The sequence below is a fragment of the Pavona decussata genome, unplaced genomic scaffold (assembly GCF_977016875.1).
Source record: "Pavona decussata unplaced genomic scaffold, jaPavDecu1.1 SCAFFOLD_58, whole genome shotgun sequence".
NCBI lineage: Eukaryota > Metazoa > Cnidaria > Anthozoa > Scleractinia > Agariciidae > Pavona > Pavona decussata.
In genome coordinates, this window is record NW_028145480.1 from 4,609,964 (window position 1) to 4,630,000 (window position 20,037).

At 37.2% G+C, this 20,037-nt stretch overlaps 1 protein-coding gene across 1 annotated transcript in view; it reads right to left on the bottom strand.

Moving 5' to 3' along the window:
• Window positions 1-7,852, bottom strand: part of LOC146479799 (uncharacterized) — a 52,200-nt gene extending 44,348 nt beyond the window's left edge. Inside the window, exons 1-9 of the mRNA XM_085110650.1 lie at window positions 7,751-7,852; window positions 5,282-5,296; window positions 4,598-4,665; window positions 3,690-3,929; window positions 3,128-3,269; window positions 1,927-2,273; window positions 1,210-1,351; window positions 781-921; window positions 34-224 (exon numbers count right to left, since the gene is read on the bottom strand). Coding sequence (XP_084966776.1) covers window positions 34-224; window positions 781-921; window positions 1,210-1,351; window positions 1,927-2,273; window positions 3,128-3,269; window positions 3,690-3,929; window positions 4,598-4,665; window positions 5,282-5,296; window positions 7,751-7,793 — 1,329 coding nt within the window. The 5' untranslated portion in view covers window positions 7,794-7,852. The remainder of the gene's footprint in view (window positions 1-33; window positions 225-780; window positions 922-1,209; window positions 1,352-1,926; window positions 2,274-3,127; window positions 3,270-3,689; window positions 3,930-4,597; window positions 4,666-5,281; window positions 5,297-7,750) is intronic.
• Between the last annotated feature and the right edge of the window lie 12,185 nt (window positions 7,853-20,037).

The window sequence follows — 20,037 nt, forward strand, 5'->3', positions numbered from 1 at the left end:
CTCATTTAGGGTTTTCGTAAGGATTTTCTATACCTCGCCATTTTTGTATTTTATGAATGTAGCCCCGTCATTACTGTAAGACAATGTAAAGGTCTTTGTCCACCATCCTGCATCATATCGCCCTTGGATAGCGATCCTGGTAATCTTGGTAACCTTTCCTAAGTCAATCTGCAGAAACTGGTTAGCGTCCTGGTATTGAGATATCCATCCTCCATTGAGACTTCCTGTAATAAAGTTATGCAAGCCCCAATTAAGGAGGAAGTCCTTATTTGGTACCTCTCACAATTTGTAACTTTTCGCCTGAATAGATTATTAGTGCGAGGCTACTGAACGACTGATTGAATGATTGATTTGTTGTCTGACTCAGTGACTGAATGACTGTCTGATGGACTAATTCTCTCGGCGACGGACTGGCCAACTGACTGAATGAGACTGTCTGACTGTCTGCCTGACTTGCTCATGATCGCTCAGTAATTATAACTTGGTGACTGGTGACTGGTTGACGGACTAACTCGCTGTCTAACTCATGGGTTGCACAGTCTAAGAATGCCGGACCGACTGAATGAATGACCAATCGGTCAATAGACCCCACGTGGACGGTATATTACTTTTTTTTATTAAATGGCAACAAGAGCAATCTCCTTCTTAGATTTTATTAGCCAATCGTTTGGCAAACCAACAAATATTTGGGTTTCTGGGTTATGTGTAGTCCTAATGGTATATTGGTGCATCATGCATTTTCATTGTACTCCGTCTGGTTACCATGTGAAACAGACTTACCTTCCGGTTTCTGGTTAAGCCTTCCACGCTCCGGTCCCCAGTACTGGTTATACCGGGACGATGCCGTTATGGCTGAATTTGGTATTTTATCATTTTCCATTCCCAGAGGAGATGCGCATTCTATTGTTGGAACATCAAAGCCTGTTGACGCAGAAAACAAGAGCAGTTGCAAAAAGAGAATGATTTCATGATTTACTCGTTTTACAGGAGTTAGGCAAGTGAACGAATGAATGCCAATTTTGCCTTCTATACACTTTTAACCTTAATACTAGAATTCCTAACACTTGCCCCCCAATGTTTGGCTGAAATTTGCCGAGATAAATGGCAAGGAGACAGTACTTGTGGCTCGAAATTGTGGTTTTCCGATAGAAGGTTAAATTTAATGTTGGATCAATGAGAAAATGTGTGCCTAAACTATTGTCCACTCACCTGATTTACAGCCATAGAAGTCGGCTCTCAATCCTATAGCTCCATTCCAGGCAATTGGAACAATTCGGATAAATCGGGTGACGATTGGATACTTGAGCAAATGGCTTACAACCTTAAATTGATCTTTGTTACCATCGAATTCCTGGTTGAAAAATAAGTCAAGACATCTAAAAACTTTGTTTGGAGGTATACTGTTGTATAATATGTACGTGAAACTTACAACTTTCGGTTTTTATGTTTGCATGGATCGAATTAAGTGTCGAAAGCGCGTGGCTTTTTGTCATTAATGTCAGTTATGCCTGTGTAGTTCAAAGTTTTAGCTAAACTTTTGTAATGTTGTTGGTGTTAACCGAAACCAGTCAGGGCTTGCTCGTACCCATTATTCCGCGTTTGTTGGCCGTTGCACGCACTTGCTTCGAGTCCTGATTGGTTTGCTGTACCGTTTACGTCTATTGTGATTGATCATATTAATTACTTTGGTTTTTGATTCACGACACTCAACTGAACATCGCCCTAGTGACACCTGCATTGAGCACTTACTCATCTCAAATAGAATTACGCATGTGCCCGTTGTATTGTATTCACTCTTTTTGCATAAAAAACTTTGTCATTGTTATTGTTGCCTCTGCTTGATGTTTTAAGATCCTTCTAAACAACTCCATCAAAAAAATTAAGATTGGTTAGTTTGAACGTTTGTCTCAAAAACAATATTTCTACCTTTGCTTTTTCTCCTTCTTCGATGTAGTCCTTGAAAAACACTCCGTCGTAACTGTAAGCAAGTTTGAACTTTGTAACCCAATGACCTGCATTCAGCCGCCCTTGGATAGCTACTCTTGCCACCTTGGTCCAGCCTCCAAAATCCACTTGGAACCATTGTTGGTTGTTACTTGTACCAGCAAGCCAACTCCCATAGCCCCCACTTTCATACTGGGCTTGCAGCCGGCCTTGGTCAGCTCTGTAGTTTGAGTTAGCAAAGCTGGATGCCTTTATTGCGGAATCTGGGATCTTCCCATTTTCTAATCCTAGTCCCGCCATACAGGTTGGAGGATTAGGAGGGGAAAACCCTGCAAAGAAAAAAATAGAAACAAGGACAAGTTAAAAATAAAGGATAGGGAAAGACGTTTTACAGGAAAATACTGGAAAATCCTCCTTAGGAGTCAAATGCCTTTGTTATCATGATCAGGATCATGACAATGACTATCATCATCACCATCGTCTTTGTGGTTATTGTCGTCGTCTCTGTCTTCATCACTGTCATTGTTATCATCATCATCCTCTCCCCTAGAGGGGATTTTCAGCTATGATGAAACTAACAAACTGTTGAGAAACAAATATTTCAAATACAACATGACATTGTTAAGAACCCCAGCTCGCTATTTTCAAGTTAACCACTCGGTCATGCTGCTTGGTGCTTGTTGGTGAAAGTGTGAACTTCCAGTTTCTGTGCATGAAGGTACATTATTGAATTACAACTCTCTATCGGTATGAAACTTACTATTGCTGGGTGACCACCAGCAGCACTTTGATTTTTTAGGACCTGTTCCTAACCAGTTCACTGGTACGTTGTTTTTCTGCGACTGGTAGTGATTGGTGGATCCTCGTTTTAAGATGCTGTTCCATCAACTAAACACTACTCTTAAATATTAAGCCCACATTGAAAATACTCGGCAAGAGTCCGTCGAAACGTTTTGGTTACCGTTGCACACAAGACAACGTTGACGAATGCTGTTACCTGGAAAAGTAAAAGGTCGCTCTACTCCCATGCTCGCAAATGCTTCCAAAGACCATTCGTTGCCCTAAGCAGCTATCCGTTTTACTGTTAGTCTGTTAGTTCATCTACTTAGTTCTTTGTATTTTTTGTTAGGTTTGATTGTAAAAAAGTAAATGTGCTTCTTTAATATCTTTTCATCAACATTACCTGAATAGCAGCCATACAACTCAAATCTAAATGAAATGTGACTGTTCCATGCAATCGGGTGAATTCGTATGCATCGGGCTAAGATTGGTTCATCCAAGTTGTTCACAACGACGCTCTGGTAGTCTCGATTAGCGTAATATTCCTAGAATAACAAAACATATCGCCGTGTTATAAGACCCAACTGGCATAAATTTACCAAAAGATGAATAATTTACGGTAAATTGTCCTCTGCTTTCACTTAATGTATTACGCAGTATAAACGTTTCATTGTGGCATTAGTCTGAAATCTTTTTGAGTTATTTGAGTTGGAAACACTCTATTCTACAGGTAACTGCGTTATCTGTCTTTACGTGAAGGAGGGTGGTTTTAATTTACTGCTTCCTCGTGCCACCCACATCATCAAGCGAAAATAAATGCAGATACTTCAAGCAACAGGCACGAAATTTCAACCCATATCTAGCACCTCGCTCTCCTGTGCTCTTCCTCAGTTGAACCTATCTGCCCTCACGGTAAAAGAAAGTTAGCTTGTCCAACTAAAATCACTGAATTATGCGGTACATACCCGAGGAACAGTGTATGGTTTGTGCAACTGAAACTGAAAGTATCCACAGTCGATGCTGTAAGAGACGCTGTATTTGGTTAGCCATTGCCCAGCGTTATGTCTACCCTGAGTTCCGATTTTCGTCACTTTTGCCACTTTGCCAAAATCCACCTGGACCCACTGTCCCTTGTCGTTACTCTTGGCGATATATGTGGTCTGATGGTTGAGTCGTCCGTATCCTGGTGCATAGCTAGCGCTATACTGGAAAAAACAACAACAAGAACAAATAGAATGTTTGGGTCTGTCGACAGCATAGGGAGTGGGTTAATCATTTGAGGGGAACTCCACTAATCAGTTTCCGGTTGCGCGAACACCGGGAACAGATGGGATGGTATGCTATTCCACTTGCAGAAGGATGTCATGATGTTATTGACAAATTAACCCCAAAGGTCTCCAATGATAATTTTCACTTATTACGGTCAAGTCAACCAAGGCAAGGCTCTGATTGGTGGCACAAAAGAAAAGAGAAAAGATAATAATATATACAACATGTGGGATAACAAAGGTAACAATCTGAACCTAATCAGAAATAATTTAGATAAACGATTAAGATATAAGAGAGTATAATACATCAGTCCAGTAAAACTTTCAACTGAATCTTTTAAAAACATACAAACAAGATTTTCTGCAGTATGTTTTTCTACCCTAGTGTCAAATCACAAATTACCCCCAGGTTCGCCCAATATTATTTAACTTGAAAGTAAAACAAACTGTTTTGAATCATAGTCAACCTTGAGATGGTCAATAGAAAGTGCCATATTTCAGGTTAGTCTTGAAACATTTTAAACAACCAGTTTGCAACTGATACCAAAATAGGATCCTCTCATGCTGATACTTAAAAATAACAGTGAGAAGCCGGCCACAAGTACCTGAGTAGTGGATTTTAAAGCAGAATTTGGAATTTTTCCATTTTCCATGCCCATTGGTTCGTCACAGTCTGAAAAATATCATGTTAGAATAAAATCATACCATATAATTCAAAATTACAGTAATAAAGAAAAGGCAGGAATACAACAGCGATGAAGACGACACAATTAACTGAAGCTTCTAACTTACAATAACTGACATTTCCAGGTAAGTTCGATAAAGTTAACTCGTATATTTTTCCTTTAAAAGAATTGTTTATTCGAAAAAAGGAGGAGGAGAACCATAAAGGATTTTTTGTCAAGTTGAAGCACTTTAATGCGAGTGATTTGTTCTTGAAGGAAATGTATCAACAAAGGTGGTTAACTGATGGACGTTCGAACATGATTCACCAATAGGACAGAGAAATTTAACATAACATGTAATAAAAGTTTCAAACTATGAATGCAACTTTCAAACATGAATGCGCCTTACGGGATCACGGCAATTCCCCTCTAAAAGAATGGACGTCTAATATAAATTTTGTGGAAATCAAAGTGACCACACAGACACATTGCAATTTAGGGTGACTGGACTAAAAGTCAAGCCGAGAAAGATCCGTTTCTAAGCTGTTTCTTGAAATGGATTCAACACCACTACAATGCGAGGAATTGCGCCTTAAGCCTCAACAGTTACACTGTCATTCTTACCTCCAGCAACGAAACCTGAAAAATATGGAAAGAAAAATAATAAATAAATAAGGCAAGAAACAAATTCAATTACAAAAACAGATAAAATAGTATAACATTATCTTTTATAGCCGCGAAATTTTTTGCTCAGAGTAAATGATATTTAATTTTACAGTTGCATTACTAAAAAGCTTTTAGTGTAAGTATTAGAGTAGAGCAGCTTTTATATTGTTTGGTTAGTTTTCTTTTAATTCGTGTTATTTCGAATACAACACTTCCGTATTTCGAATCTTACCAGATTGCCTCCATAAATCCCTAACAATACTTCCCTAAAACCAAGTACATGTATTCTTCGCTTAAAGCCGAGATTATTATCAGAATAAAAGTTGGCAAAAACGCCACTAATTATAAACTGGCAACCAAAAGAAAACTATCCCTGGAATTTCTCTATAATTTGTACGTTCGTGTATGTTCCAAGCTTACCTTATTAAAAGATATATTTTTGCCAGTTATTCCCTCTTATTCTTAAAACCCTAGCTCCAAAAAAGAAAACGTTTTTGAGGAACTGCAATATAGAATACTATAGCAGCCGCTGAAGCAACTAGTTTTATTGAAAGTTGATGTGACAACAGTAACAATGAGAAAGAATAGAGAATATGAAAACCAAGTCTCTCATCAAAAATTCAGATTTTGGACTTTTTGTCAGGCCGCTCTCTGTTCCATTTTTAGCGTTATCTTTTGTTTGTGTTTTGTATAGATTGTTATAAAATAGTTTTTGTTTGGAGAGAATACAAAACGGGCCTGTGTTCAAAGAGCCACTATTTAGAAATTTTCTACGTTTTTTTAACGTGGTTTCTCTTCTCAAGGTTAAAGAAATATTTCGAACTCTTTTCGCCGTGTTCATGCCACCGAACTCTGGCTCGTATGATAATTCCTTCCATTTTTTTTTTCTTGAACAGCATTTCCCATTTTCCTTTTATCTCATCAACCCGAGCTTGGATTATTTTCATATAGTTTTGTAGCTTTTTCATACTCATTATGAAGTGACTTTTCGTTGTCACTTCTTTGTTTGGCTCTTTTTATTTTGGAGTACGTAATAGCGTGCAATCTAATACTGTACTTGATCCAATCCCTTAAACTGCGTCTATCCGACAGTTCCTCGCCTTCTTGTTTCAAATTGGTAATTTTTTGTTTTTGAAGTAAATACTTTCAATTTCCACATGCCCGAACCCTTCACCTCGTTCCTATATCACTAACACACAAATCAATTGCTGCGTGACCAGTTTTAGGAGCTGGAACTATGCTCGTAGATTGAATGTAATCACAGAGGTTGTTGGAAATTAACCGGTAATCTAGGCGACAAAAAATTGCAAGTGAATTGTGGCTCCAAGTGTAACTTCAAGTATCCGGATTTTTAACTTGCCAAATATCAACTAAATCCAGTTCCTCTTGCAAACATCGATTCAATACTCTCAATAACTGCTTTTCTCGGTATCATTATACCACCACGCTTGTCGAGACTGAGATTTAAAGGACTGTTAAAATCGCCCCCTAAGATTATGTTATCCTCGCATTCCAGGTCTTCTGTTCGAAGTAGAACATACAGTTTCTTGAAGAATTGGATAGAGCCCTTGTCTTTTTTTGGTGCATAAACATCCACAAAAAGTTGCCAAAAACGCCACTAATGATAAACAGCGGCTGAAGCAACTAGTTTTGTTGAAAGTTGATGTGACAAGAGTAACAATAAGAGAGAACAGAAAATATGAAAACCAGGGACCCCCATCGTCAATTAAGATATTGGACTTTTTGTCAGGCCGGCGCTCTCTGTTTTACGTTGAAAACTAGTAGGCCAACGTAAAAGTACAAACTAAGGTTTGACGGATTTCAAAATTCGATTGTGGCGATATTTTCACCCCTTGGTTAAATCAAACCAAAAAATATTTCTGGCGATAATATTTGTCTTTCTTTCTCCTCATCTTTGAGAATGCAATTGATTGAATCATAATGCACATAACGAAAAAGTAAATTCGACAGATAACTGAGAGATTTCTGATATTCTTTCATAAACCAAGTCTTTGATTTTAAAAACTGGTTCTTTTAGTTTATGTAAACATTTGGTGCGATTATTCTGCATATGCATTGGACTATTTTGAAAATTTGCGTTGGTTGTTAAAAGTTCTTCCATAAACTGTAGCCTATTGAAAGCAAACTGACTGAGCAAAATGGATCTTTAGTGAAGAAGTGAAGACGCTTTCCATCCGCACCTGAGAATTATACTGTACGTCAAGTGAACGGCTAATTTTCTCAGACTTCTGGTCTTCTGTCTCAGCCATTGAGCCTTTAACTGCTAATAAACGCTTACCATTTCCCCTCCAAAATTTGCGTCATTTCATGCAGTAGGAGAATTTTACGGGGTAGTTTAAAACTTACAATAGCTAAGCCGCTTGGTCAGTTTGCTAAGTGAAATTAAAGTAGCCGTATCTGACTTACCAACTCCAACTAACAGGAGGAGTATTTTTTCCAACGCCATCATTTTGAATTCTCCAATGACACCGTAAGTGGATTCATCAAGGCATGCAAGGTCATGATATGTATTCGCTTTATGGCACCGCAGCTTGTTAACTTAGAAAAACAGTAACCAATCCCATTGCAGAATGTGGCCCAACATGACGTACGGCTTGGTGCTAGCGGCCACTAAACGTTCGTTGCAGTAATTAAATTAGAAGCTTTTTAATTAGCCTCATTTGATTAGTGAAGCAGTTTGTTTGTAGAACGCCTCAGTGTTTAACAGCTAATATTATTTTTGTTTAAAAACTAGTTGTAGCTGTTATTTAATGGCAGAACAATGAATTTTTTCCTAGTTTGAAAAACTTTTAGATTAGAAATATAAGGCCGTTTTGCTCATTACGAAATCAAATTCCAAAAGATAAACTGTCTTTTCTTTTAAAATTATTTTATAATTAAATTGAGAACGACGCACGAAGCGGTTTGTACAACGTTTGTTCTTTGTATTAAATGCCTTCTGTCAACGGCGGTATACTTTGCACATTCTGAGGCTGTTTCCCCACAAAAATGTCCCAGAATAATGCTCCCGTTTTTGCGACTAAAATCATTGTCCTACCAAAAATAAGTCACTCAAATGTCCGATAATAATCATTATCTACATGTTTGGTCATCAATTCTAACCGCTCTTTTAACATTTCTAGTCTGAACTGAAAAAAACTTAAGTCCCAGGACAAAACGACATTAAAATACGTGAAATGCTCGAAACCTATGCTGTCATAATGTGAAAAGAACTGAAGATTAACAGTGAAATAGTTTTAAACGACGACAAAATTTCTTTCTGTGACGAATTTCTTCGACAAAATGTAAATGTTTGAAGAAAAAACAAACGAACAAAAACGTTTGTTTCACTGCATGAGAACTTTATCCTGTCATAATGACAAAAGAACTAAAGGGCGGTCGGCAAACTAACAGTGAAAAAGTTTTAAACTACGGAAAAATTTATTTCTGTCACAAATTTCTACGACAAAACTTCAATGCTTGAAAAACAAAAAACAAACATGTTTGCTTCACTGCATGAGACTTTTAGATGCCCTAGAAACTAAAACTGGGTTTAAACCATTTTTCTTAAGACAATAAGTGGCAATAACGAAAATTATCACCCTGAAATAATCTCACTGTTACATATGACTTTTCGTAGACTACGGAGGTGCGTAATAGTGCACTCGTAGATTATAACGGGGAGTAACTTCACTGTAACGATCAGTTGCAAACGAGAGATCGTCTTCCGGCTTAACGACAACATGTTTGAAAGTGACTACCATTTCCTCATTATCATATTTAATTTGCGTTAATAACTAGGGGGTGTGCTTTACCTCCAGGACTAAAGTTTGACGAGGAATAATATTTTTTAAAATATTATAAAAATATGCACAAATTGTAAATTAACATGATCCGAAACATTACTAAGGGAAAGTTTATGGCTCTCTTTATGATTGGTTCTTATTTTTATTATTTTTATTTTTTTTAATATTTAAAGACAACCAGGAGACTTCAATTCTGGACTCTAAGAAGCTCGGATTTCATCTCGCGAGAGCTTGAAGTTTTACACTTTTGAGCTTCTCGCTACACTGACGTTTACAAAGCTGCGAATCTGTCCTAGGTATAATTGAATACATTGATTTTTCGTCAGTCAAAACATAGCAATTACTTTCATCTCTGCTCGTTTGTGAGCGAACTGAGCTCGGATTAAGTAGACACACTTTTCTCCATTACGCAAAGGTCTAAAATAATCCAAACCATAGCGAGGAAAAAAGCTGACCGGTAGTGGCTCAAATACTCTGATACTTTAACGAAAGACAGTTCAGTTACTGATTATTAGGTTTGCGGTTTAGGATCTAGCAGTACTTTTGCACGAACACCGATCAAAGTTTAATAAAATTACAATTAATCGCCTTTGAAATCTACAACTCTACATAAAAAGGCACAATAGAATAAATTAACTCCTCGGAAAAAGTTTCTATAAAAAGGAGGGTTTTAAACTCTTTTAACGTTTTAAAAAATATATTGATGTTAACTACTGTATTCACAGGTAAAACAAATTAACAAACACCAAAATTACCACGAGATGAAATTAAACCTCACTCACTTCCTAGTCTGTGTCACACACACGAGCGACTTGGCTATCAAACAGATACTTACATCCGTTGATTTAAAATAAGTCATATTCTAAAACATCTTACTTAACGATGTACCAGATTCCCCGGTTAACTTGCTGAAGAAATAGAAAATATCTGAATAGCAATACAACCTGGAACAATTAAAATTAATTTTATTAAGGATCAGAAGCTTTGTCAACCCTGCGATATCCAATCGGAAGTAAAGCCCCGTCTACACGAGCAATTTTTATGTGGCAACTGTATGTGGCAATTTTTATCTGCCCGTGTAGATGGCTCGACAAATATTTGTTGTTAATTTGCGTCAGTAATAATTTCGCACAGCGGAGATGTCCATGGAAAGACAAAAAGCAAGATGGCGCCATGCTGGATGCGCAAATGTTAGGGACTGGGTTCTACAGATGACGTTGAAAAAATTGTCACATTTTTAAGTGGCATCTCGTCTACACGGACGATTTTTTTATGTGGCAATTTTTATCTGCCACATAAAAACTAACACACCAGCTTTTTAGCAAATGCAGTTGTCACATAAAAATTGGTCATTTCTCATCATCTACAGGGGCAAATAAAAATTGCCACATAAAAATTGCCATATAAAAATTGCTCGTGTAGACGGGGCTTAAGTGTTCCCACGAAAAGCAAATATTGCACTGTTCTCTTATACGCGCTGTAGAGTATGAGCGAAATCGATTTTTTTGACCGTGGCCACGATTTCTTTGATTTTTACTGACAATCACTCTTAATTCCTGTTATGAAACACAACCCTGAATATCTGCCAAACAATCTGAGATAAACCTTAAAGGCGCTAACCGCACAATAATGACAATGCCCTTTTGATTGGAGGAAGGAGCCGGAAAAATTCAGTGGAAGAAAGAACTCTGCAAGTTCCTTCTTTGAACCCACGGTTTGCTATTTTTATTGATCTGTAATTGTGTGATTTTCAAGCAGTAAAAAGCTTCCCAGTGCAGGTGAATCCAAATTATTGATGCTTGAAATTTTGGGTTAATTATTATTAGTTTGCTCATGAATTAAACTTTTATTCTCTCCAAATTACATGTATATATAACAATCAACTTTTCTCGTTTTGTCTGTTTTGCACGCTAAGAAACGGGTCAATTGTTTGTATGTTTTGGTTACGGGTAAGTGTTTTTACTCCGGGCCCGGGCTGACCGTTTTACGAAGTGCATCGATAGTTTTAAGAAAATTTTGCCTTCTTTATTATAAACACGTAATTGCAATGAGTCCTCGTAGAATTAAAGGATTAATTTTCACTTATATTTTCAAAGTTTTCGCAAATTGCCCGAGTCTTACAGACCACGGTTAAGTTACCGTATATCTTCAGAGATGTCTCGCGTCCAAGCGATGTAGCGCTTCCGCTTTAAACTGTAGATACCTACACCCTTGTATCAAATTAAAGCTTATAGAGCTGGCTATCAAACTAAACCAAGAATTTTGAAATAAAATAAATTGTCGAAGTTTTAGCGCTGTTTTCTCGAATCAATTTTTCCGCTTGAAGGAGCCACTTTAAAGAGCTAAAACTCAAAGGGAATTTGTTCGTTTGCCTTCAAATTTGGACAGTAGCTAGTTTAACATATAAACAAACAAAAACGTGTGCGAATTTTTTCTTTCGAAATATTTTTTCCCCGAGAGCGATTTTTGTAAGATCACTCCACATTTTTTTTATCCTATTTCGAAAATGTTCTATAACTTTTCGTTGTGATTGAATATGGCAAAACGCAGACACCATTTTTTTAGCGCTGTGGGTCCGGAAACTCAGGAGCAAATTAAATTAGCGAAAAACAAAGTACGCTTTGACTTGTAGCTTTAAAAAGGTGATTCGGACGCTCGCATTTATTGGTCGTGAAAAATTCGACAATTCATTTTATTTCAAACTTCTTGGTATAGTTTGATAGCCAGGTCTATAAGTTTTAATTTGATATAGGGGTTTAGGTATCTACAGTTTAAACTGGGCCCGCTACATCGCTTGGACGTGAGACACCTCTGAAGGTATAGGGTAACCTTAATTCGAATCAAATTCGTCCGAATTATATTAGACGTATGAACTAGGCCTAAACATGAAAACTGTGCAAGTTGACGGTGTTGTTTCCCTAATATTTTATAAGATTAATTGTACGGATAACTTACAGTCATCATTGCATCATAACTGTAAACTGTTAAAGCGCCAATAATGTTAACTTGGAACCGCCAAAATTTAACCGTTAAAAAATCCACCATGCTCGAAATAAAAAAAAATTGCAGCTAGATTTTACTTATGTTTCCGATTGACAATCGAACTTTTCTTCTGATCTAATCATAACTACTTACCAAACCATGTTGAAAGTTGGATCAAGACGATAATTTGCAACAAAGTAGCCATCTTTACACCGACAGCAAACTGACTTAGCACGTTATCACGACTGTCTTTTTATGCCTTATGACAATTTCTGGTTTAAATGTTTTATTCTGTGAAGATTCATTGACCAAGCCATTAATTCTAAGTTGTCAAAAACATCAGGGGAGGTAAATACCCCTACCCATTTGTTTGTCTTCCTGTCAAAATCCCATTGATGGAATCCCTTTTGATAAGAAAATATGAACTTGGAGTAACATTTCTTTCGTTCGTCATTTTCTTTTCACAAAGTAAACTTATCACATGCCAAATTTCATCATAAAATGTTTTTATCTACCGAACTTTGGAAAACGGTGGAAAATAATATCTAAAATCCAAGGAACTACTGATTGATGACAAATTGGTTTAATATCAAAGCCATTATGAATTAAATTATAGACACGCATCTTATAATGGCTTCTTCGCATAGCTTTCTTGAGGAAATTTACTGAATACTTTTCCGTTATATTTTAGTTTTGATTGCAAGAACCGAACATTTCTCTTTGTCGACGCTGTCTCTAATTTTGTACTTCGTTTTTAGTTATTCCACCTTGAGCCTCCCAAATAAAATTACTTCCATATTGTTAGCATCCATTAAGCAAACCATCGTAGAAGACGACGAACTGTAAGTTAACAAAGAGGTTTTATTTTCAATGGAAATTTATTTGCATCCTAGCAGCCCGCAATTCGCGACAACAGAGTTTCCCTACATTTATACAACCGGTAAGGGACTTTCTCAATGCTGCAGTGCTTCAACACTTTCAAATTCCCTGGTTACTTCCATGTATTTGTAAGAATTCTATTCTTTTTTCACAAGTTCGAGAAAAAATTATTTGAACTTTCTATTAGCAACAATGTCTCTCACTTCAGTGGGTGTCACTGAGTTTTTTGTTCTTTGTTCCCATCGTAATGGCAAAAAATAAATTATAACAAAAGAAAAATTTATCATAGTGACACTCTTCGCCAACGCAAACTGCACCCCTTCAAGGGAAAAAAGGCAATTAATGCTAGTTTTGGTGTAAACGTGCTGTGTAGTAATTGTCCACAAAACTAAACGGTCATTTTAACGTTTCCATCGATACTGAAATATGTTTTTAGCTATTCAAAGTGACAATAAAAATAGGTGAAAGTGCCCCTTTAAAGTCTGTATGACACCAAAAAATTCTCGGTTTTTAGGAGTTTGATGCGTGTGTAAACCGATGTTAAGAATAAAACTTGTCTAAAATTTTTGAAAACTATTTTTTTCGAGGGAAAAAATGCCCGCCTTTTCCTTTAAAAAAATGTCGCGGGACTGGGACCTAATTTATCACATAATGACGTCACTCTACTTGACATTGTTCCCGAGAGTGTTGTGTTTTGGTTACAAAACGCTTCAAAATGTTCGCATTCAGCAGCATTATTCGCTAAATAAATATCTGAGATGTTTCGAATCTTTCGATAGCTCAAGCAGAGCAGAAAAGTAAGTCGTCGTGGTTCCTATCAAACCATAAATCAAATAAATGACTAGTCATGCCGTAGCGAACCATATCAGTTGATTTTCGACGATCGTCAGCTGTGCACAGTGGAAGCGATTGTGCGTCAAATTCTGTTAGCGTTTAGGCAAAAGCCTCCTTATCAACTTTTAGCTTTTACGAGCGGAAAAACAACAACCAATCCTAAATTAAAGATTAATTCATACAGGAAGCTGAATGCTCTTACTTTATGTTCCAATTCCAATTTCGCACGTGTGTTGAGATGGACGACGAGCAGAAACATAATTCGGGGTAAACAAAGAGGGACGGCGTCTCGTTATTTGTGAACTTGCGAGAAGAGCTTTTAAATTTTAATTTTGTAAATAAATGTTCTGAGAGATCTTTGGTTCTTGTCATTTTTTAGTTATAACGGGAATAATTTCCATCCAAGAATGAACATTGATTTGAAGTTGATTTAATGTCTCTCCTCGGCAACTGATGGTACCCTGCGAGCAGAGGCCCTTCGATCTTCCTAGACTTATCTAGAAAGATCGAAGGGCCTCAATGCTCGCAGGGTACAACTGATCAGGATATGCTTTCTAAAATTCAACTTCTAAATTAATTTCGGGAATTTACTAACTTAGTAATGAATCTTAAAAGCTGCATCAAAATTTTAAACAGATCGCAACAGACGAAACTGACTACAAGTGCAGTCAGATATCGAAAGGTACTATCAAAATAATTAATCAACTTGTCGAGTTTAGAAATAGTCCGACGAAATTTATAAAATCGTGGCTTATTTACACTGAAGACCATGCGCTTTTCGCTCGTTGCAGCATCACGCCGAATTTAACAAAAGCCATGGTATTACGGTACTTGTCATGTTTTTCAAATTATATAATCTGTTGGCCTTCCACCTGTGTTATAACTCCGCCACACTGAGACGGATCCCTAACAGCTACAGCAGAAGCTTCAAACCGAAAAACACCGAGACTTCGAGTAGCAGACTAGCAGACTTTAAATCGCTTGAATTACAATTACTTTGACGCTTTTGTCCCAAACTGCGTGTTCTGCAAAAGCTTGGGCATTTCCTCCGTATTATTGTAAGAAAACAGTACTTATTAGGCGCTCCACTTCCAAAAGAATGACTGCATGCTCCTGAACGTCGTAGCAACAAAACAAACCTTCTTTGGAATGCATCAGAAAGAAAACATTGCTACAAAAACATTGGATAGAAGTCACTTGCCCTATCGAAACGAAATATTTTAACAGCACTAACGTTTTGGTTTTAATTGAAACAAAAAATACGTTGTTCCCGTGCAAAGTGTGAACTGTACAACACGAAATTATGAGGTGATGTAAGCATGCGCATGTTTCTTGTTTTTTCCTCTTCTGAGAGAAATATTCAAATTTAAAGTGCCACTACGATCAAAATTTTGCATCCCTTTTTTTCTTCAGCTTTGGAAAGTAGAAGTGATAAATACTAACCACGCCAAATTTTACATCGAAATTCTAACGGGAAGACTAGTTATTTTAAACGTGAAGTTCAGCTTCGCTGTGCCGCCATTACTCGAACGACAAAAGGCCGTGAACTACATAGAGAGCTGGATCTAGTTGCACCGACAGTAATATGACGTCATACGCGCACAACAACATGGCCTGCTTTCGAATGTTCGATCTCGCTGAAAGAAGCCACTTCTTTTTATTTTAGTGGCTCAAGGGCCGTCTTTACAACGCACACGTATTGTGGGCAACCGAAAGAAACCTAATGGTGGTTGTTTGAACATTTATGGTTCTGAAATACGTCAAAAGGGGGTAATTTCTTCAGACAAATCGTCTTTTTGTACATCGCACCGAAGTACTAAAGTCTGTAAAGGCATATGCTCTCGACGACTTCGAGGGAAACTCAAACGCAAGGACTGCCATGCAATGCTACTGCCTCGATGCTTACTTTTCCAGGGTAAAGCGAGGGACTAAGTGAAGCGATTAGGCCAAGGTAACTAATCGGAAATGAACTGTTTTCGTGAATGCGTGCAATGAAAGCAAGTGGCGCGGAGCGGTGGTGTGTATGTTTTGTTTATAGCTCATTGTAATGCTTTGTTTGTCCAGTGTTCATTACGTCTACTTCCTATAAGTGTCATGCTTTGGTAAAATGAAAGTGCATAGATACTCCATTTTATTCAAATAATAATAATAATAATTGCTTGTGGTATAATAAATATTGACAATCAACTGCCTCGAGTTTTTCGAATGCTCTCTTCGTACAAAGCACCCAACACATTTCTGAAAGACTTGTATGCCGACTGTAGAATACACAGCAAGGCGAGATTTTTGATCTGTATTAAATGAGCAATTGTAATTAAACTGATTGTGACATCTATATGTTGAAACAATCACATGATATGTGAAAGTACAGGTCAGAAGAAATTTGCAGGCAACTTTCCAGCTGATGTGGACCTGCTGACACTCCAACTTGCAAAATTCTCTAATGTAGCTATCACTGACTACTGTGAGTCAAGAAGGTCTTGTAGCAATCCTATTTGGTCTGTGTTATTAACTAATTATAATACTATTATTGAGCAATTTTTTTAAATATCACTTGTAAATATGCTTTGACTGCACCTTTGTGCAGACTTGCAGTGAATATTATGCTGAAAGTTATCTTGTGGGACAAGTCAAGATAATATCTACAATTTAAACCGTATTAGTTTGTACTAAAGAGAACAAATGAACCAAACTGACAAAACTATGAGACAGTATTTTGTCCAATACCCTATTCTAAAGAGTGTGGAAAACTACCAGTGCTTGGTAAATTTCATCTTTGTGTTTGAATTATTAATTTTGTATTTGTGCCTTCTTTTGTTTTCCAACCTAGTTCCCAGCGTCTCTCTTCTTCCCGCCGGGAAGAAGAGAGACGCTGGGAACTAGGTTGTTTGTTTTCTTGGCAAAGCCTGTTATATGGACAGCCAATTTTACAGCATAATTTTTTTGTACAACATAATAAATTTCTAAAAAAAAGTATTGCACTGTTTTGGTATAATTACCAGAGACAGTACAAAGGCGTCAACAAGGTCACCAAAGCACACCATGGCAAATAGGACTACCCATGGTAAATAATGCCATAGTAAATCTCACTTAACTTTTAGTTTAGATCTGTCAATGACACTTCCTGAACCTTAAAATACTGGGATCTGTATCATTAGGGTTAGTTTAGGGAAGCATGAAAGCATTTTTCACAGTTACAGAAGATACCTTGTCCAGAAGAATGGGCCAGGATCTTACACTAAGGTTTACATTGTACATAATGTGCAAATTTACAAATGGAAGGGAGAGGAGGAGAACTACCAGCAGATTTTTGCAATATTTAGCATTGATATCATATCAATATGACAAGTAGGTACTGGTAATGCAGTCTGTGTGTGTGTGTGGGTTTTTTTAAAAGTTGCTGTCATACCCATGTCATCAAGAACCACAATGCTGCAGGCAAGGTGAGAGTAGACAGCAAGACTGGCCTCTGACTTCAAGGGTAAACTTATCTTATACGGGGAAGGTTTTTGGCTAGTGGGATCATGGCATGCATTCTTGTGCTCTGAGTATTCTCATTGTTGTAATGGTTATCAGAGAGGGCCACAGCAAACGGCATAACTTTAAATTTGATCTTAGAAACTGCCAACATAGCTGATAGGAGAGTCTTCAAAAAAATATCCTGGATATAGGTCAAGCACATTAATATAAACAGTGAAGGGATTATGGAAATTGTTTACTGATGGCCAATTATTTTGTTGGCTTGTTCATAGTGAGGGAGATTTGAGTGTTATGTCATAAGAGCAACAACAAAAACAAAACAAACCCCCTCCCCCCCCCCCCCAAAAAAAAAAATAATAATAATAATAAAATGACATAAAGTAAAATATGTGGTATTATTAGCATAAAAAATGGCTTTGATATTTAATGCTGGCCCTGTTCTTAGTTCTGGTTATTTTCTGAAGGACAAAGTAAAAACCCACAGATATCAACATCCAACATAAGAAAGCCAGGGCTATTGGACAGAAGAAAAAAGCTAAACAGAATAGAAAAACAACAAACACATAGTATAAGTATAAAGCATGAAAATGTTTGTGGGGTCATGTAAAAAAATTAAAATGAAGTTTATGTCGCTGAACAAAAACAAAAAATAAGCTGTGGTTTGTGTGAAAACTTAGGTTAAAGTAATAATTGGCTCTTAATTTAAAACACCAAAGAAAAAAGACATTAAATCTCATTTCTGGTAGAATCTCCAAGAATAATTAAGGTATATCTGTGGAAAGGATGGTCATTCTTTCATAACTATAATATTTCAATTTTATGTCTGTGAACATTGTATGATTTGTGGGAAAATACAATACTGTTACAGCATAGTGTTATGCTGGCTCTTCACACTCAACATGTAAAATGAGTACAATTATAGTGTCAGTTTAAGATGAGATAAGAGGCTGGTTTGCTTGTTTCACTCAGATTCACACATCCTCATTGACCAAGGAACAAACATTGTTAAAATAACAAATATGGATGAGATATGATGCAAGCCTACTAAGGTTTCCTCCTTAGCTGTCCTCCTAAACTTTCTTATTAATCTTTAGTTTTCCAGCTGCATTTGAGGGCTTTACAACAATTTATTGTTGAATGTTACTTGGACTGTGGCTTTAAAATATTAGGCCCCTCATGATTACTTTATTTAGTGCTTTAAAGTTGTTGTAGAATGACGAACGGATCTAACCAGGTAATACCTGGTAGATTACAGCCCTGTAGTACTGTAATATTGCAAATATTCTGTAGATTACAGCTATAGCTACCCACTTTTCAACTGAAGTTAATTATACATCATTTTAGTTTTGTCAAAGCTTTATTGAACTATAAAAAACGAGGTTAATAGTTCTTTTTTTCTTGACTCATAATGCAGCTTTGATTGATACTTGCGCACACCATACACGCCACCAACATAACATTAACATGTATTGGTCTGGAGTTATCCATCCTATTCAATAATTTGTTGCTCAAGTGCTTCTGCGAATAGTGATTAGGTTCTGTTTACTAATCCCAAATAGAAAACATACCTAAAATATTAAATAACCATATGTCTACCTCCAATACAGTTGCTGAGTAAAAAATGCCGGAGTGAATTCGTTTCTTCTTCGGCCTTACATGTAAATCCCAGGCTTGAATGAGCTGTTTGCGTGTCTTCGAAGCGTATTCTTTGCAGTCATACGACTCCAAATCCACCGCCAAGGAAATTATAATCCAAGATATTCGATAAAATTGTCCTTTAGATCGCTTTTCACCAAACTGGATGGCGAATCTTACAATAATCTTGCCTATTCACTTACTTTAGGACTTTCGAGTACTGAGGTTGCAAGGAACGCACGATGTTCGATGCGCGTATGACGTCACACAAAGATCTCATACAAGCAACCGCATTTTAGAATGACCACGGGCGTCACTTTGCCGTCGGAGTAATGGCGGACGGGTTTTCGATGGTTTTTGGCCACTTATTCCCAGGATCAGTAAGCTTGTATAAAGCTAATTAATAGCTATTTTTGCAATTTCGAACTCATTAAATGGATTGGAACACGAAAATGGCGAAAATAGAAGTAAAAATTTTCGTCGTAGTGGCACTTTAAGGCCTAAAAGGAACTATAAACTTTCTCGGACTGCGACGCCATTTGAAAGCTCCGAAAGTAGACGGAGAATTCGTCTGTGAAGGCGATGATATAGTTGGGTTCAATGTAAACTTAAATACATCACTGTGCTAACCACGCGCACAGATATTATTTTCTTCAACGGATCGCTTTGCTCAATACACTATTTGATCGCCAAGGGACCGTAGATCTATCTGCAAACGACGATTTGCAGGTCAAGAGCACTCAAATCGACCAACCATTTTGCCCTATACCACTCAGTTACCGCCGGTTTGAAGTGCGATTCTCGAGTGTAGTGATTATAATTTCAGTGGTTACTTTCCCGGCCAATTTCCCAGAACTGTTTTCTTTACCACAGCGAATCACTAGAAACCGGACAGGGAAGAATTGTGAAGAGAACAAATGAGGGGAAAGCCTTATTTACCGCGTACACGCAGTGTATACGTTCTCACAGACTGCGCAAGCAACGTCGATCGTCGGCCACAAATTCCTGCAAATCACTGAGTATCCGAGTTGCGAGAAGTGTTATACCTCAAAGCATGACTGAATATACTTTCATTCCTAAATATTCTCTTATGACGTC